Source organism: Chiloscyllium punctatum, chromosome 45, assembly GCF_047496795.1.
Source record: "Chiloscyllium punctatum isolate Juve2018m chromosome 45, sChiPun1.3, whole genome shotgun sequence".
NCBI lineage: Eukaryota > Metazoa > Chordata > Chondrichthyes > Orectolobiformes > Hemiscylliidae > Chiloscyllium > Chiloscyllium punctatum.
In genome coordinates, this window is record NC_092783.1 from 61,357,930 (window position 1) to 61,370,473 (window position 12,544).

Below are 12,544 nucleotides of genomic sequence, written 5' to 3' on the forward strand. Positions count from 1 at the left end.
CCACAATGCCCTTAGGGAGGAAGTTCCAGGATTTTGGCCCAGCGACAGCGAAGGAATAGCAATGTATTTCCAAGTTAGGGTGATGAGTGGTTTGGAGGGCAACTTGCAGGTGGTGTTCTCATGTTGGTGACACCTTCCATTACTTTACTGATGATTGAGAGGAGACTGATAGGATGGTAATTGGCTGGGTTAGTTTGTCCTGCTTTTTGTGCACACAACTTACTGAGCAATTTTCCACATTGTCTGGCAGATGCCAGTGTTGTAACTGTACTGGAACAGCTTGGCAAGGGGAGCAGGTCTTCAGTAATATTGCCAGAATGTTGTCAGAGCCCATAGCCTTTGGAGTGTACAATGTCTCCCACCGTATCTTGATATCACATGGCGTGAATGGAATTGGCTGGAGACTGGTGTCTGTGATGCGGGGGACCACTGGAGGAGCCAGAGAGAGATCATCCACTTGGCACGTCTGTTTGAAGATTGCTGTGAAAGCTTCGGCCTTATATTTTCACTGACGTGCTGGGCTCTTCTGTCATTGAGGTTGGGATATCTGTGGAGCCTCCTCCTCCAGTGAGTTATTTAATCATCCTCCACCATTCATGACTGGATGTGGCAGGACTGCAGAGCTTCGATCTGATCTGTTGGTTATGGGATTGCTTAGCTCTGTCTGTCATTTGCTGCTTGTGCTGTTTGGTGTGCAGGTAATCCTGGCTTCACCAGGTTGATACCTCATTTTCAGGTGGTGCTCCTGGCATACCCTCCTACACTCTCCATTGAACCAGGGTTGATCCATTGGCTTGATGGTAATGGTTGAGTAGGGGATATGCTGGACCATGAGGTTACAGATTGTGCTGGAGTACAGTCCTGCTGCTGTTAATGACGCGCAGTGCCTCATGGATGCCCAGTATCTGTTTGAAGTCTGTCCCATTTAGCATGGTGATAGTGCCACACAACATGATTGGTCCTCGCAGTATGAAGGTGGGACTGGGTCTCCACAAAAGATTGCGGTGGTCACTCTACACCACCATGTATAGATGCTTCTGCAGCTGGTAGATTTGTAAGGATGAGGTCAAGAGTGTTTTTCCCCTCTTGTTGGTTCCCTCATCACCTGCTGCAGACCCAGTCTAGCACCTTTGTCCTTTAGGACCTGACCAGCTCGATTAGTGGTGCTGATGACAAGCTACTCTTGGTGTTGGACATTGAAATTCCCTGCCCAGAATATATTTTACTGCCATGCCACCCTCAACATTCCCCCAATGGTTGTCCTGTACAATCATAGGACAAATAGGTTCCTGGGCTCCCAGGACACCCTATAGTCTTGGGAATCTATCCATATTTAAGCTGTAGCAAGCTGCAGCCCTTTTCTAAGGGGGCCAATTCTAATCTGTTTGCTTCTTGCTCAATCTCCCACACTTTGTCTTTGTACGTTCAATGGGAGAAGGGCGGCAGATCTGGGTGTATTCCTGGACCTGGCCGAGGAGGCCATTCATAAGCCCAGGTAAGCATGCTGTTGGGGAGTGGGGTTGTTGTGTCTTACTGCCCACCTTTTGCCTTGCCAGGGTGTCCTGAAAGATGATACATGTAGTGTCTGCCGATTCACATCAGACTGATGGGGGCTTGGGTGCATCATCATCTCCTAAATTTGAATTTCTGAATTTCCTTTTGAATATTTGCTTGTTCTACAATGCCCTTCTGGGGCTGTTGATCCTAATTTTTCTTTAATCCAGTTAATGGTTTATTGCAAAATAGGTGGAAAGGAGGACTGGTGGCAGCAAAGTTATCCTGGGTACCAGCTGGTAGTACCCAGAGCCCAATACAACAGGTGGCACAAAATGGGCATTGGTTAGCTCAGTTGGTTGGAAAGCTGGTTTGCAATGCAGAGTGATTTCAGCAGCATAGGGTGAATTCCTGCACAGGCTGAGATTACTCGAAAAGATTCTCCTTTTCAACCCCTCCCCTTGCCTGAGGCATGGTGACCCTCAGGTTAAATCACCAACAGTTATCTCTCTCTCTCTCTCTTTCTCTCTCTCTCTCTCTCTTTCTCTCTAAAGAGAGAACAGTCCTATGGCCTGATAGGACAATGGTGATTTCACACAACTATCCTTTTGACTGAGAGACATCTTACAGAAACTATAAACATTTTATTTACTTTTTTTGTATTAAAGGTATGTTATTTATTAATCTGTGAAAGCACCAAAAACTTGACTGTCACCGAGGGGAGACTAAACATGAGCAGCAGAAAAAGAGCACAGAATCCAGAGGGTCTGCTCACTCACCTCCTTAAACACCAACCAATCGAAAAAACCAAAGATCAGCAGATGCTGGGAATCAGAAACAAAACTAAAAAGTGCTGGAGAAACTCAGCAGGTCTGGTAGCATTTGTTTTCTTTCATTGAACACCAGCTGTCCAACGTGCGGCAGATTCTTTGGCTCCAATGATTCAGAACCCACCAACTCCATCCCCTCCTTGACTGTGAGGGATGCCAGAGAGGAGGGCTGAAAGTGTGGCTGGCCATGGTTGAGAGATGGGGGGGGGATGTGCAGGAGAGTCGAATTGAAAATGTTGTTGCACTGGAGGAAGTCACGGAGATGGAAACAGTTGTGAGAGCTCTGTCATTTACCTTCAGGCTTTTGCACACGAGGGTGTGAAGCTCATAGTTTTTATAGCAACAAAGTGTGAAAATTAAATGACTGTCACAACTCGCACAGACAAGGTGGAAAAATGAGTGAACGTGTTTGGGTTTAGACCTAAGCAACCAAAGACTTTATAATGCTTAATTCAATGCTCTCCTGCTTTGGTACTGAGCATAATGGACATGTTTTCAACTCGATCCCTCCTGAGTTATTCCACTTCAGTTAATGCAGCAATAAAGGCGCTCTGAATTCGAGATGTTAAACTCAGCCAGAGTTCCTGCTGACCGTGCAGAGTCACTTACTGTGGTGTGGTTGGATATAAATATCTGGTAAAGACAAGTAAAGGTTGAGATGTGACGGTCGGAAAGGCAGACAGTACTCAGCAAGCTCCTGCTGAAACAGCAGCCACTTCAGCAATGTTCCAGTACTTTCCAAATTGTATCTCGGGATATGACCTTATCTGGCAAACGTAGCATTTATTGCCCATCCTTGTTTGCCCCTTGAGAAGGTGGTGGTGAGCTGTCTTTTCAAACCACTGCAGACCGTGTGGTCAAAGTGCTGTTGGGTAGCCAATTCAGACCACACGACATAGGAGCAGCAGTAGACCATTCAGCCCATTGAGTCTGCTCCTCCATTCAATGTTAGATTAGATTAGATTACTTACAGTGTGGAAACAGGCCTTTTGGCCCAACAAGTCCACACCGCCCCGCCGAAGCGCAACCCATCCATACCCCTACACTTACCCCTTACTTAACACTACGGGCAATTTAGCATGGCCAATTCACCTGACCTGCACATCTGGTGGGAGGAAACCGGAGCACCCAGAGGAAACCCACGCAGACACGGGGAGGACGTGCAAACTCCACACAGTTAGTCGCCTGAGGCGGGAATAATGTGATCATTTGATAATCCTCAACTCCACTTCCAATTTTCACAGTCTTGATCCAGTGAGAATGAAGGAACTGCCAATATATTTCCAACAGATTCGGATGGTGTGTGTGACTTGGGCATGACACTACTGTACATTTGTTGCCATTGTCTTTCTGGAAGGACTGAGTCACAGAGGTTCACTTGGTTCCTAGTTCAAGATATTCCCAATGTTTAAATCCCTTCAACACCTTCCCCCGCTGTAGCCTTGTCCTGCCCAGCAAACCTCGAAAATCGTGAAGCTCCTCCAATTTTGGCACCTGCATATTCCCATTTTGACTTGTTCCCTCATTGGGGGCCATGCCTTCAGCTGCTGCGTGCTTGGCTCTGGAGTTCACTCTCCTAAGACTCGTATGTTCTCCATAAGGTGCTCCTTAAATTCTAACTTGTTGGCCCAGCTTTGAATCACATGCCCAATGCGGTGTCTCAGTGGTTAGCACTGCTGCCTCACAGTGCCATGGATCTGGGTTCGATTCCTGCCTCGGGTGACTGTCTGTGTGGAGTTTGCACATTCTCCCTGTGTCTGTGCGGGTTTCCTCCCACAGTCCAAAGATGTGCAGGCCAGGTGAATTGGCCATGCTAAATTGCCCATAGTGTTAGGCGCATTAGTCAATAGAAAATATAGGGTAGGGGAATGGGTCTGGGTGGGTAACTCTTTGGAGGGTCGGTGTGGACTTATTGGGCCAAAGAGCCTGTTTCCATACTGTAGGTAATCTAATTTAATCTATCTCCTTATGAGGTTGACTTTCAGTTACAGTTTAATGATTCATAGCAGATGCATTGGCGATTTACCATGTTTAAGTCACTATATAGATACAAACTGTTGTTATTCAGCTAGGAGAAAGTGAGGACTGCAGATGCTGGAGTACCAGAGTTGAAAAATGTGGTGCTGGAAAAACACAGCAGGCCAGGCAGCATCCAAGGAGCAGGAGAGCTCCTGGTCCTTGGATGCTGCCTGGCCTGCTGTGTTTTTCCAGCACCACATTTTTCAACTCTGTTGTTATTCAGCTGACAATTATGAATGAGTATTGGGATGAGGGTATTTCAGAGAAACTCAGCGTCTTTAGGAGATGGGGGAAGGACAAAAAGAGGGAAACCAGAAATAAAAAACAGGAAATGAGAACTGCTTGAGATTCCTGCACATGGAATAAAGATGTGTACATTGACCTCTTTAATAGTTCCTCTTTAATAATTCCAGTGAAACTAGTTAATCAACAAAGAGAACTTTATTTATTTATGACAAGATTTCCTTGATCCTCAACTTCAGTGCTCAGTACAACAGTGAAGTTATCATAGGATCCCTACAGTGTGGAAGCAGTCCATTCAGCCCATCAAGTCCACACTTACCTTCCGAAGAGCATCCCTCTCAGACTCATCCCCCTACCCTGAAACCTTGCATTTCCCATGGCTAATCCACGTACCCTGCACATCATGGGCAATTTCCCATAACCAATCCACCCTAACCTGCACATCTTTGGATTGTGGGAGGAAACCAGCGCACCCAGTGGAAACCCACGTAAACACGGGGAAAATGTGTGAACTTCACACAGATAGCCACCCGCGGGTGGGATTGGACCTAGGTCTCTGATGCTGTGAGGTAGCAGTGCTAACCACTGAAACACACTCACAGAGGTGACAGGGGAATCCAGAACTCTCCTTTTACATTTGGCCAGGATAGACCTTGCAGCTTAAATTTCTGAATCTGTGATGATTGACTGGGAATTTCAAACTGGACCATGATCGACCACAAATACAATGCTACAGTTACCCAGCGTGGTCCTGACCCTCTGGTCAATGACAGGGTGTCAAATTAATTTCACTGTTCCTTGGGTTTCAGGAGAGATAAAGGGTAGCTCAGGTAGCCTTACATTTCTTCCAGCTTCCCATCATCAGTGTTCCTGTCCATCTTTCCTCCTCATTTACCCTATCTTTGACACTTCCTGCATTGCCCTCTCTATCATCAGGTTCAACTTCCTTCACCTACAGCACTCCATATGTGACTCCTTCCTCCACTTCCATTCTATCCTCCCAGCCCTCACTTGTTCTTGTCCCCATCATACCTCCCCATTCCCATCCTTTATAATTCTCTCATTTCCCCCACCTCCCTTCACCTCTCCCCCCATTCTCCTCATCGCAGTCCCTCTGCTCTTTCCCTTGATATGTTCCTTGCTTTCCTTTCACACTTTCCTTCCAACAACCCCCTTCATCTCAAAAATCCTTTCCCCATCCCCATCTCTTGCCCAAAACCCTTCAACCTGACTCTGCAGCTTAACTTCTCCCACATTCCCTCCCCCCCAACGCAAGCCTTTTTGCCCATCTCCATTCCTGCATATTACTCGCTCCTGACCACTCATCTCCGTGCCCCACCTGGGTATGTTTCAGACACACACCCCTACATCCACTTGCTTACCATACAACCTCCAATCCCAAACTTCCACTCCTTCTTCTCATCCAACATATCCTTCCATGCCACTGGGAAACATAAACCTCCCTCCCTGAGCTCACTTGACCTGACCCCCACACTCTATTTCCTATCATCTCCCTTCCCTATCTCCTCCTCCTTTGACCCAAGGTGGCTTGTAATCTATATCCTTTAGGGAAGGAAACTGCCATCCTTGGTCTAGCTTATATGTGAAACCATACCCACAGCAATGTGATTGATTCTTAATCAATTAGGGGTGGGTAATAAATGCTGCCCTTATCTATTCTCACACCAGTATCTGTACCTTGGCTCCTACCCTGTCATACCCCAGAGCTCTCATTGGTCACAGAATTCTTACTGCACAGAAAATGGCCCTTCTGCTCATCTTGTCTGGGCTGGTCACTAAACAACACTCTACAGTATTCCAGTCAAATTTTCCAGGACTCAGCCCATGTGCTAATAAATTCTAGTCACCCCTTTTCCCTCAACCTCCAGCTCACTTCGTACCTCTTTCTCTGCCCTTCCACACCCCCTCACCTTAAATCCACTCCGCAAACATTAAATCCTACTCCCCCACCCTTAAACCTCACTCTTCCCCCACATTAAATCCCCTCCCCCACCTTAAAACACATTGTCCTCACCTTAAACCCCACTGCAGCCACCTTCAACATCACCACCCCGAACATCAACCACTCAACTTAAACCCCACCCCCTCAAATAAAAACCCACTCCCCTCACCTTAAACCCCATTTCCCACACCTTAAACCCCACTTCCCACACCTTAAACCCCACTCCCCACCTTAAACCCCAATCCACCTCAAGTTAAACCCACTCCCCTCATCTTAAACCCCAATCCACCTCAACTTAAACCAACTCCCCTCGTCTTAAACCCCACTTCCCTCACCTTAAACCCCCCTCCCTCACCTTAAACCCCAATCCACCTCAACTTAAACCCCGTTCCCCATTATCTCAAACCTCCCCTCCCACCCCCAAAACCCTCTCCCTAATTCCTCCACAGTTCTCCCTCCCCCCTCATCTCCCCCCTGTATGGCCCTCCCCTGCTTGCGGAAGGCAGAGGGAGGGAGCAGCGGATTGAGGGCGGCGCACGGTCCGCCCGTTTGGTTAAAATCGGGCGGAGCGGAGCTGGGGCGGAGAGGGGCTGGTCCGGATCGACGAGCGATGATGACCCGGGTGAAGGCAGTGGTTTCTCAGCTGGTGGGGGGCCAGGCGGCTGCTGGCTCCAGCCCCCAGTTGGGGTACAGCCGCCCGGTGTTCCTGCAGCTCAGCCCCGAGGAGAGGGAGCAGGCGGCGGATCACAACCGCAGGAACGTCATTAGCCCCGGCTCGGAGAGCGCCAGGAGGCGGCTTCTACTGCCCTGGGACACGGGATACGCCGAGTGAGTGAGTCTCAGAGCCTTCCCTACCGCCAGGCTGGCTCCTCCAAACACTCCCTGATAAATTACAGGGCATGGGACAGACATAAGCTGCAGGGAGAGGGGTAAATGCAGGAGGTTGGCAATAGGTCAGAGAGCTAGCACGGCCACGATGGACCGGACGGTCCCCTTGTACCACCGTAACAACTCTGAGGAGCAGAGAGCAGGGACATACACAACCAGCGTTAAACTTCCTCTCAGCAATGCCTACAGGCTGGAAGGTTGTCTGAGCACAGTGAAGAGATAAGGAAACTTTTCTCTCTCTCTCTCTGAGGGTTGTGAGTGCTTGAATTCCCTTTCTCAGAAGTCTGAGTCTGTAAAAACAGAAGGGAACTCAGCAAGTCTAACGTAAATATGTTTTAAGGCAGGGCTTGTAGATTTTTCATAGAATCTTTACAGTGCAGATCAAAGCCAGCACCAACTCTCCAAACAGTATCTTCCCCTGAAATGGATTTTTAAATTATGGCTAATCCACCTTGTCTGCACATATTGGGCAATTTAGCACAGCCAATCTACCTAACCTGGACATTTTTAGACTGTGGGAGAAAACCAGAACAATCTCACATTGACATGGTGAGAACATGCAAACTCCACATGATTTGGAGATGCCGCTGTTGGACTGGGGTGTACAAAGTTAAAAATTACACAACACCAGGTTATAGTCCCAACTGTTTAATTGGAAGCACACGAGCTTTCGAAGCGCCACTCCTTCATCAACCACAAGGAGCAGCCCTCCAAAAGCTAGTGCTTCCAATTAAACCTGCTGGACTATAATCTGGTGTTGTGTGATTTTTAACTGTTGTGGTTCTGTTCACCGAGCTGGGAATTTGTCTTGCAAGACGAATTCCCAGCTCGGCGAACAGAACCACAACAACGAGCACCCGAGCTACAAATCTTCTACCAAACTTTGATTTTTAACTTTGTAAACTCCACAAACCCAGGACCCACACACTTGTGAGGCAGCAGTTAGCTAATCACTTTGCCACCTTACTGTCCTGGCAGGTAAAAGGTTATACATGTATGTAGGTAAAAACAATGACTGCAGATGCTGAAAACCAAATACTGGATTAGTGGTGCTGGAAGAGCACAGCAGTTCAGGCAGCATCCAACAAGCAGCGAAATCGACGTTTCGGGCAAAAGCCCTTCTGAAGGGCTTTTGCCCGAAATGTCGATTTCGCTGCTCATTGGATGCTGCCTGAACTGCTGTGCTCTTCCAGCACCGCTAATCCATGTATGTAGGGCTGAGACTAAAATCAGGATGTGATCTTCTAGACTTTGGAGCAGGTTGGGACAGCTAAGTGACCTACTTTGGTTCCTATAATTTATTCCAGGTCTTCACAACTGTGAATGGGTTAACTAAGGAGAGAATGTTTGCAGATAGGAGGGTCTCAGTGACCAGGGAACACAAAGTGAAGATAATTGGCAGATGTTGCCATCTGAAACTTTGCCTGTGCAGTGGGTTGTAGTAAAAACAAACAGATGCTGGAAACCTGAAATAAAAACAGAAAGGAACTTAGCAAGTCTGGCAGCATCTCTGGAAATAGAAATGGTTAATATTCCTCGCCTGATATTACACTTCTTTGATACCTCACTTCTGAAGATGTCATATAGGCCTCGAAATGTTAACTCTGTTTCTCTCTCCAAAGGTGTTGCCAGACCTGCTGAGTTTCTCCAGCAATTTCTGTTGTGATTGGGAAAGTGGGGTGGAAGTAGATGGAATCAGAACTTTCATAAAGTAACTGTAGACCATTAACAACAAGGACAGGAGGAGGCCAGTAAGCCCCTCAAGCTTGCTCCGTCACTCAGTAGGATCATGGCTGCTCTGTTATTCCTAAAGTCCATTACTCTGCATTTTCCCCTAACACTTGATCAAGTATCTTTGTGAGCCTTCAGCAGAGTGGCTCCTGTGGTGCAGTGGTAATATCCCTACCTTTGAGCCAGGAGATCTCGGTTCAAGTCTCACCTATTAGGGTGGCACAGTGGCACAGTGGTTAGCGCTGCTGCCTCACTGCACCAGGGACCCAGGTTCAATTCCTGCCTCGGGCAACTGTCTGTGTGGACTTTGCACATTCTCCCTGTGTCTGTGTGGGTTTCCTCCAGGTGCTCCGGCTTCCTCCCACAGTCCAAAACCATGCAGGTTAGGTGAATTGGCCATGCTAAATTGCCCGTAGTGTTAGGTGAAGGGGTTAATGTAGGGGAATGGGTCTGGGTGGATTGCTCTTCGGCGGGTCGGTGTGGACTTGTTGGGCTGAAGGGCCTGTTTCCAAACTGTAAGTAATCTAATCTATTTCCATGGAACATTTCAAGAAGCGTCTCTGGGGCACCCGCACTAACTAGCCCCACTGCCCTGTAGCCAAATACTTCAACTCCCCCTCCCACTCTGCAGGTCCTGGGCCTCTTCCACTGCCAAACTCTAGCCACTTGATGCCAGGAGGAAGAATGCCTCATCTTCTGCCTTGGGACCCTTCAATCACATGCAATCAATGTTGATTTCACCAGATTCCTCATCTCCCCTCCCTCCCACCTTATCCCAGATCCAACTTGGCACTGTCCTTCCTCCACTCTGACCTATCACCTTCAGTCACTATCTTTATCTACCTATCCCATTCCCAGCTTCTCCTCCCATTTATCTCTCAGGCCCCTTGGGCCTGCCCCACATTCTTAATGAAGGACTTGCGCTCGAAACGTCGACTGTCCTGCTCCACAGATGCTGCCTGACCAGCTGTATTTTTCCAGCATTGCGTTGTTTTACTCTGTTCCAGAGGTATGTATTAACGTCTCTGAACAGGGTGATTAGCAAATAGCTGGGTTTTTTTTTCAAAATACACAAGATCTCACACCCCACAGCTCTCTGGGGCAAGGAGTTCCAAAGACACTCATCCCTCTGAGAGAAAAAGTCCTCCTTGTCTCCCTCTTAATTTGATGCTTCTCTTATTCTGAGTCTCTGCTGTCTGGCCTTAGACTCTACTCTGAGGGGAGTCAGTTTTTGAAGACAGAAAACACAGAGCCATGGGGAAAGAATAGAGGCAATGGGATTTTCAATAACTATTTTGAATGACTGATCAGACATGATGGGCTTTATTGTTCTATCGATAAATATAAACATAGAAGATGGAGCAGGCCATTCAGCCCTTTGAGCCTCCTTCACTTTCTAGATTATCCACCTTGACACCATATTCCTGTGTTATCTCCATATCTCCTGATGCCATTAGTACCTCGAGATCTATCAATCTCTGTCTTAGGTGTGCTCAGTGACTGAGCTTTCACTGCCCTCTGCGGTGGAGAATTCCACTCTCTGTGTGAAGAATTTCCTCACCCCCCCCGCCTTAAATGGCTGGCTCCTTATCCTGTTTCCCTGGTTCCAAGTGCTGGCTACCTGAGGTAGTTTTAGTTTATGTTTAGTTTTTTATGTCAGCATTTTCTGTGAAGTTTTGTTCCTTAGGAAAATGAAAGATGATTAGTTTTCTTTCTTATTGTATTCTTTTATGGAGCGTGGGTAGGGCCAATTTCTGTTGCCCATTCCTACTTGTCCTTGGATTGAGTGGCTTCTTTAGGCCACTGAGCCAGGATTGCTTTCTAGCAGTGGTGAGCACTGCTGCCTCAGAACACCAAGAGACCCAGGTTCGATTCTACCCTCAAGCGACTACCTGCACATTTTTTCCGTGTCTGTGTGGGTTTCCTCTGGGTGCTCTGATTTCCTCCCACAGTCCGAAGATGTGCAGGTTAGGTGGTTTGGCCATGCTAAATTGTACATAGTATCCCGGGATGTGCAGATTAGGTGGATTAGCTACGGGAAATGCAGGGTTACAGAGATAGGGTGGGTCTGGGTGGGATTCTCATTGGAGGGTCAGTGTGGACTCGATGGGCTGAATGGCCTGCTTCATATTGTAGAGGTTCTGTGAAGTACATACAAGACAGGTGTATGATAAGTCGATTCTTGTCAATTAGGAATATGATAATGTGAAAAGATAGAGCTCGGATGGAAAACCAGCCATGACCTTACTGAATGGTGGAACAGGCTTGACGGGCTGAATGGCCTACCCCTGGTCTTATGCTCCCTCTGTGTGGAAAACAATTTGGCCAAATATCCCCCATCATTGATCTGTGATGGAATTCAGAAGGTTTTGGTTCAAGCTACCCTTTGGACTTCAGTTTAGCCTTTAATCTGAACGTTCAGCGTCAGCAACACCCTCTGTTCTCTGAATAATATTCCTGACACTTGGAACCCAACATGCAGGCTTGGTCGATCAGCCTTGGTAACTGCAGATATGGAGTGGGTCTGGGTGGGATGCTCTTCGAAGGATCGTTGCGGACCTGATAGGCCAAATGGCCCTGTTCTGCACTATCAGGAATTTTCTGAATTAAGAGTCCACCGTGCTCTAATCCAGACTGTGTCATGATGCCACATTGCCTTTGCAAAATTACTGGAGGGCCAGCCTGGTATTTTACACGTTTTTATGGGTGAAATCAGGAAGTAATTCTTCAAAGGAAAATAGTGGGAGTCTGAAATTCCTCCTTCCTTTGAAAAAGCTATGGAATCTGAGCTTTCTAGACTGGGATAGGGAGATTTTTGTTCGTTATCCCATCAAAAGATATAAGGGTGGCTTTCTTGTAACAGTGATGATAGCTGTTATGGTCATCATTGCTAAGATTAGCTGTATATTTAAGACTAATAAACTGAAGCTGAGGAGAAAGGGTGAACTGTAAAAGGATGCAGAGATGGTCAGTGTGATTTCAACAGGCTGAGTGAACGGGCATGTACATGGTAGATGTAGTATAATGTGAATAAATGTGATTTTATCCACATTGGGAGCAAAGTCAGGAAGACAGATGATCATCTAAATGGCTATAATCTGTGAGAGAGAGGTGTGTGAAACAAGACCCTGGGTGTTCTTGTACATCAGTCACTGAATGTCATCATTGCAGGTGCAGCGTCTGGTGAAGAGGGCAAATGGTATATCACCGTTCATGAATAAGAGGGATTCTTGCTGCAGTTGTACAGGGTATTGGTGAGACCACAATTGGAGTATTGTTTGCAGTTTTAGTTTTATTATGAGGAAATGGTGTTCCTGCTGTTGAGGGTATGCAGTGAAGGCTCACCAGACTGAGTCCTGGGATGGCAGGACTGATT

At 47.2% G+C, this 12,544-nt stretch overlaps 1 protein-coding gene across 1 annotated transcript in view; it reads left to right on the forward strand.

The window, feature by feature from the left end:
• The first annotated feature begins 7,135 nt into the window (after nucleotides 1-7,135).
• Nucleotides 7,136-12,544, forward strand: part of LOC140467489 (protein phosphatase 1H-like) — a 58,060-nt gene continuing 52,651 nt past the window's right edge. Inside the window, exon 1 of the mRNA XM_072563903.1 lies at nucleotides 7,136-7,377. Coding sequence (XP_072420004.1) covers nucleotides 7,160-7,377 — 218 coding nt within the window. The 5' untranslated portion in view covers nucleotides 7,136-7,159. The remainder of the gene's footprint in view (nucleotides 7,378-12,544) is intronic.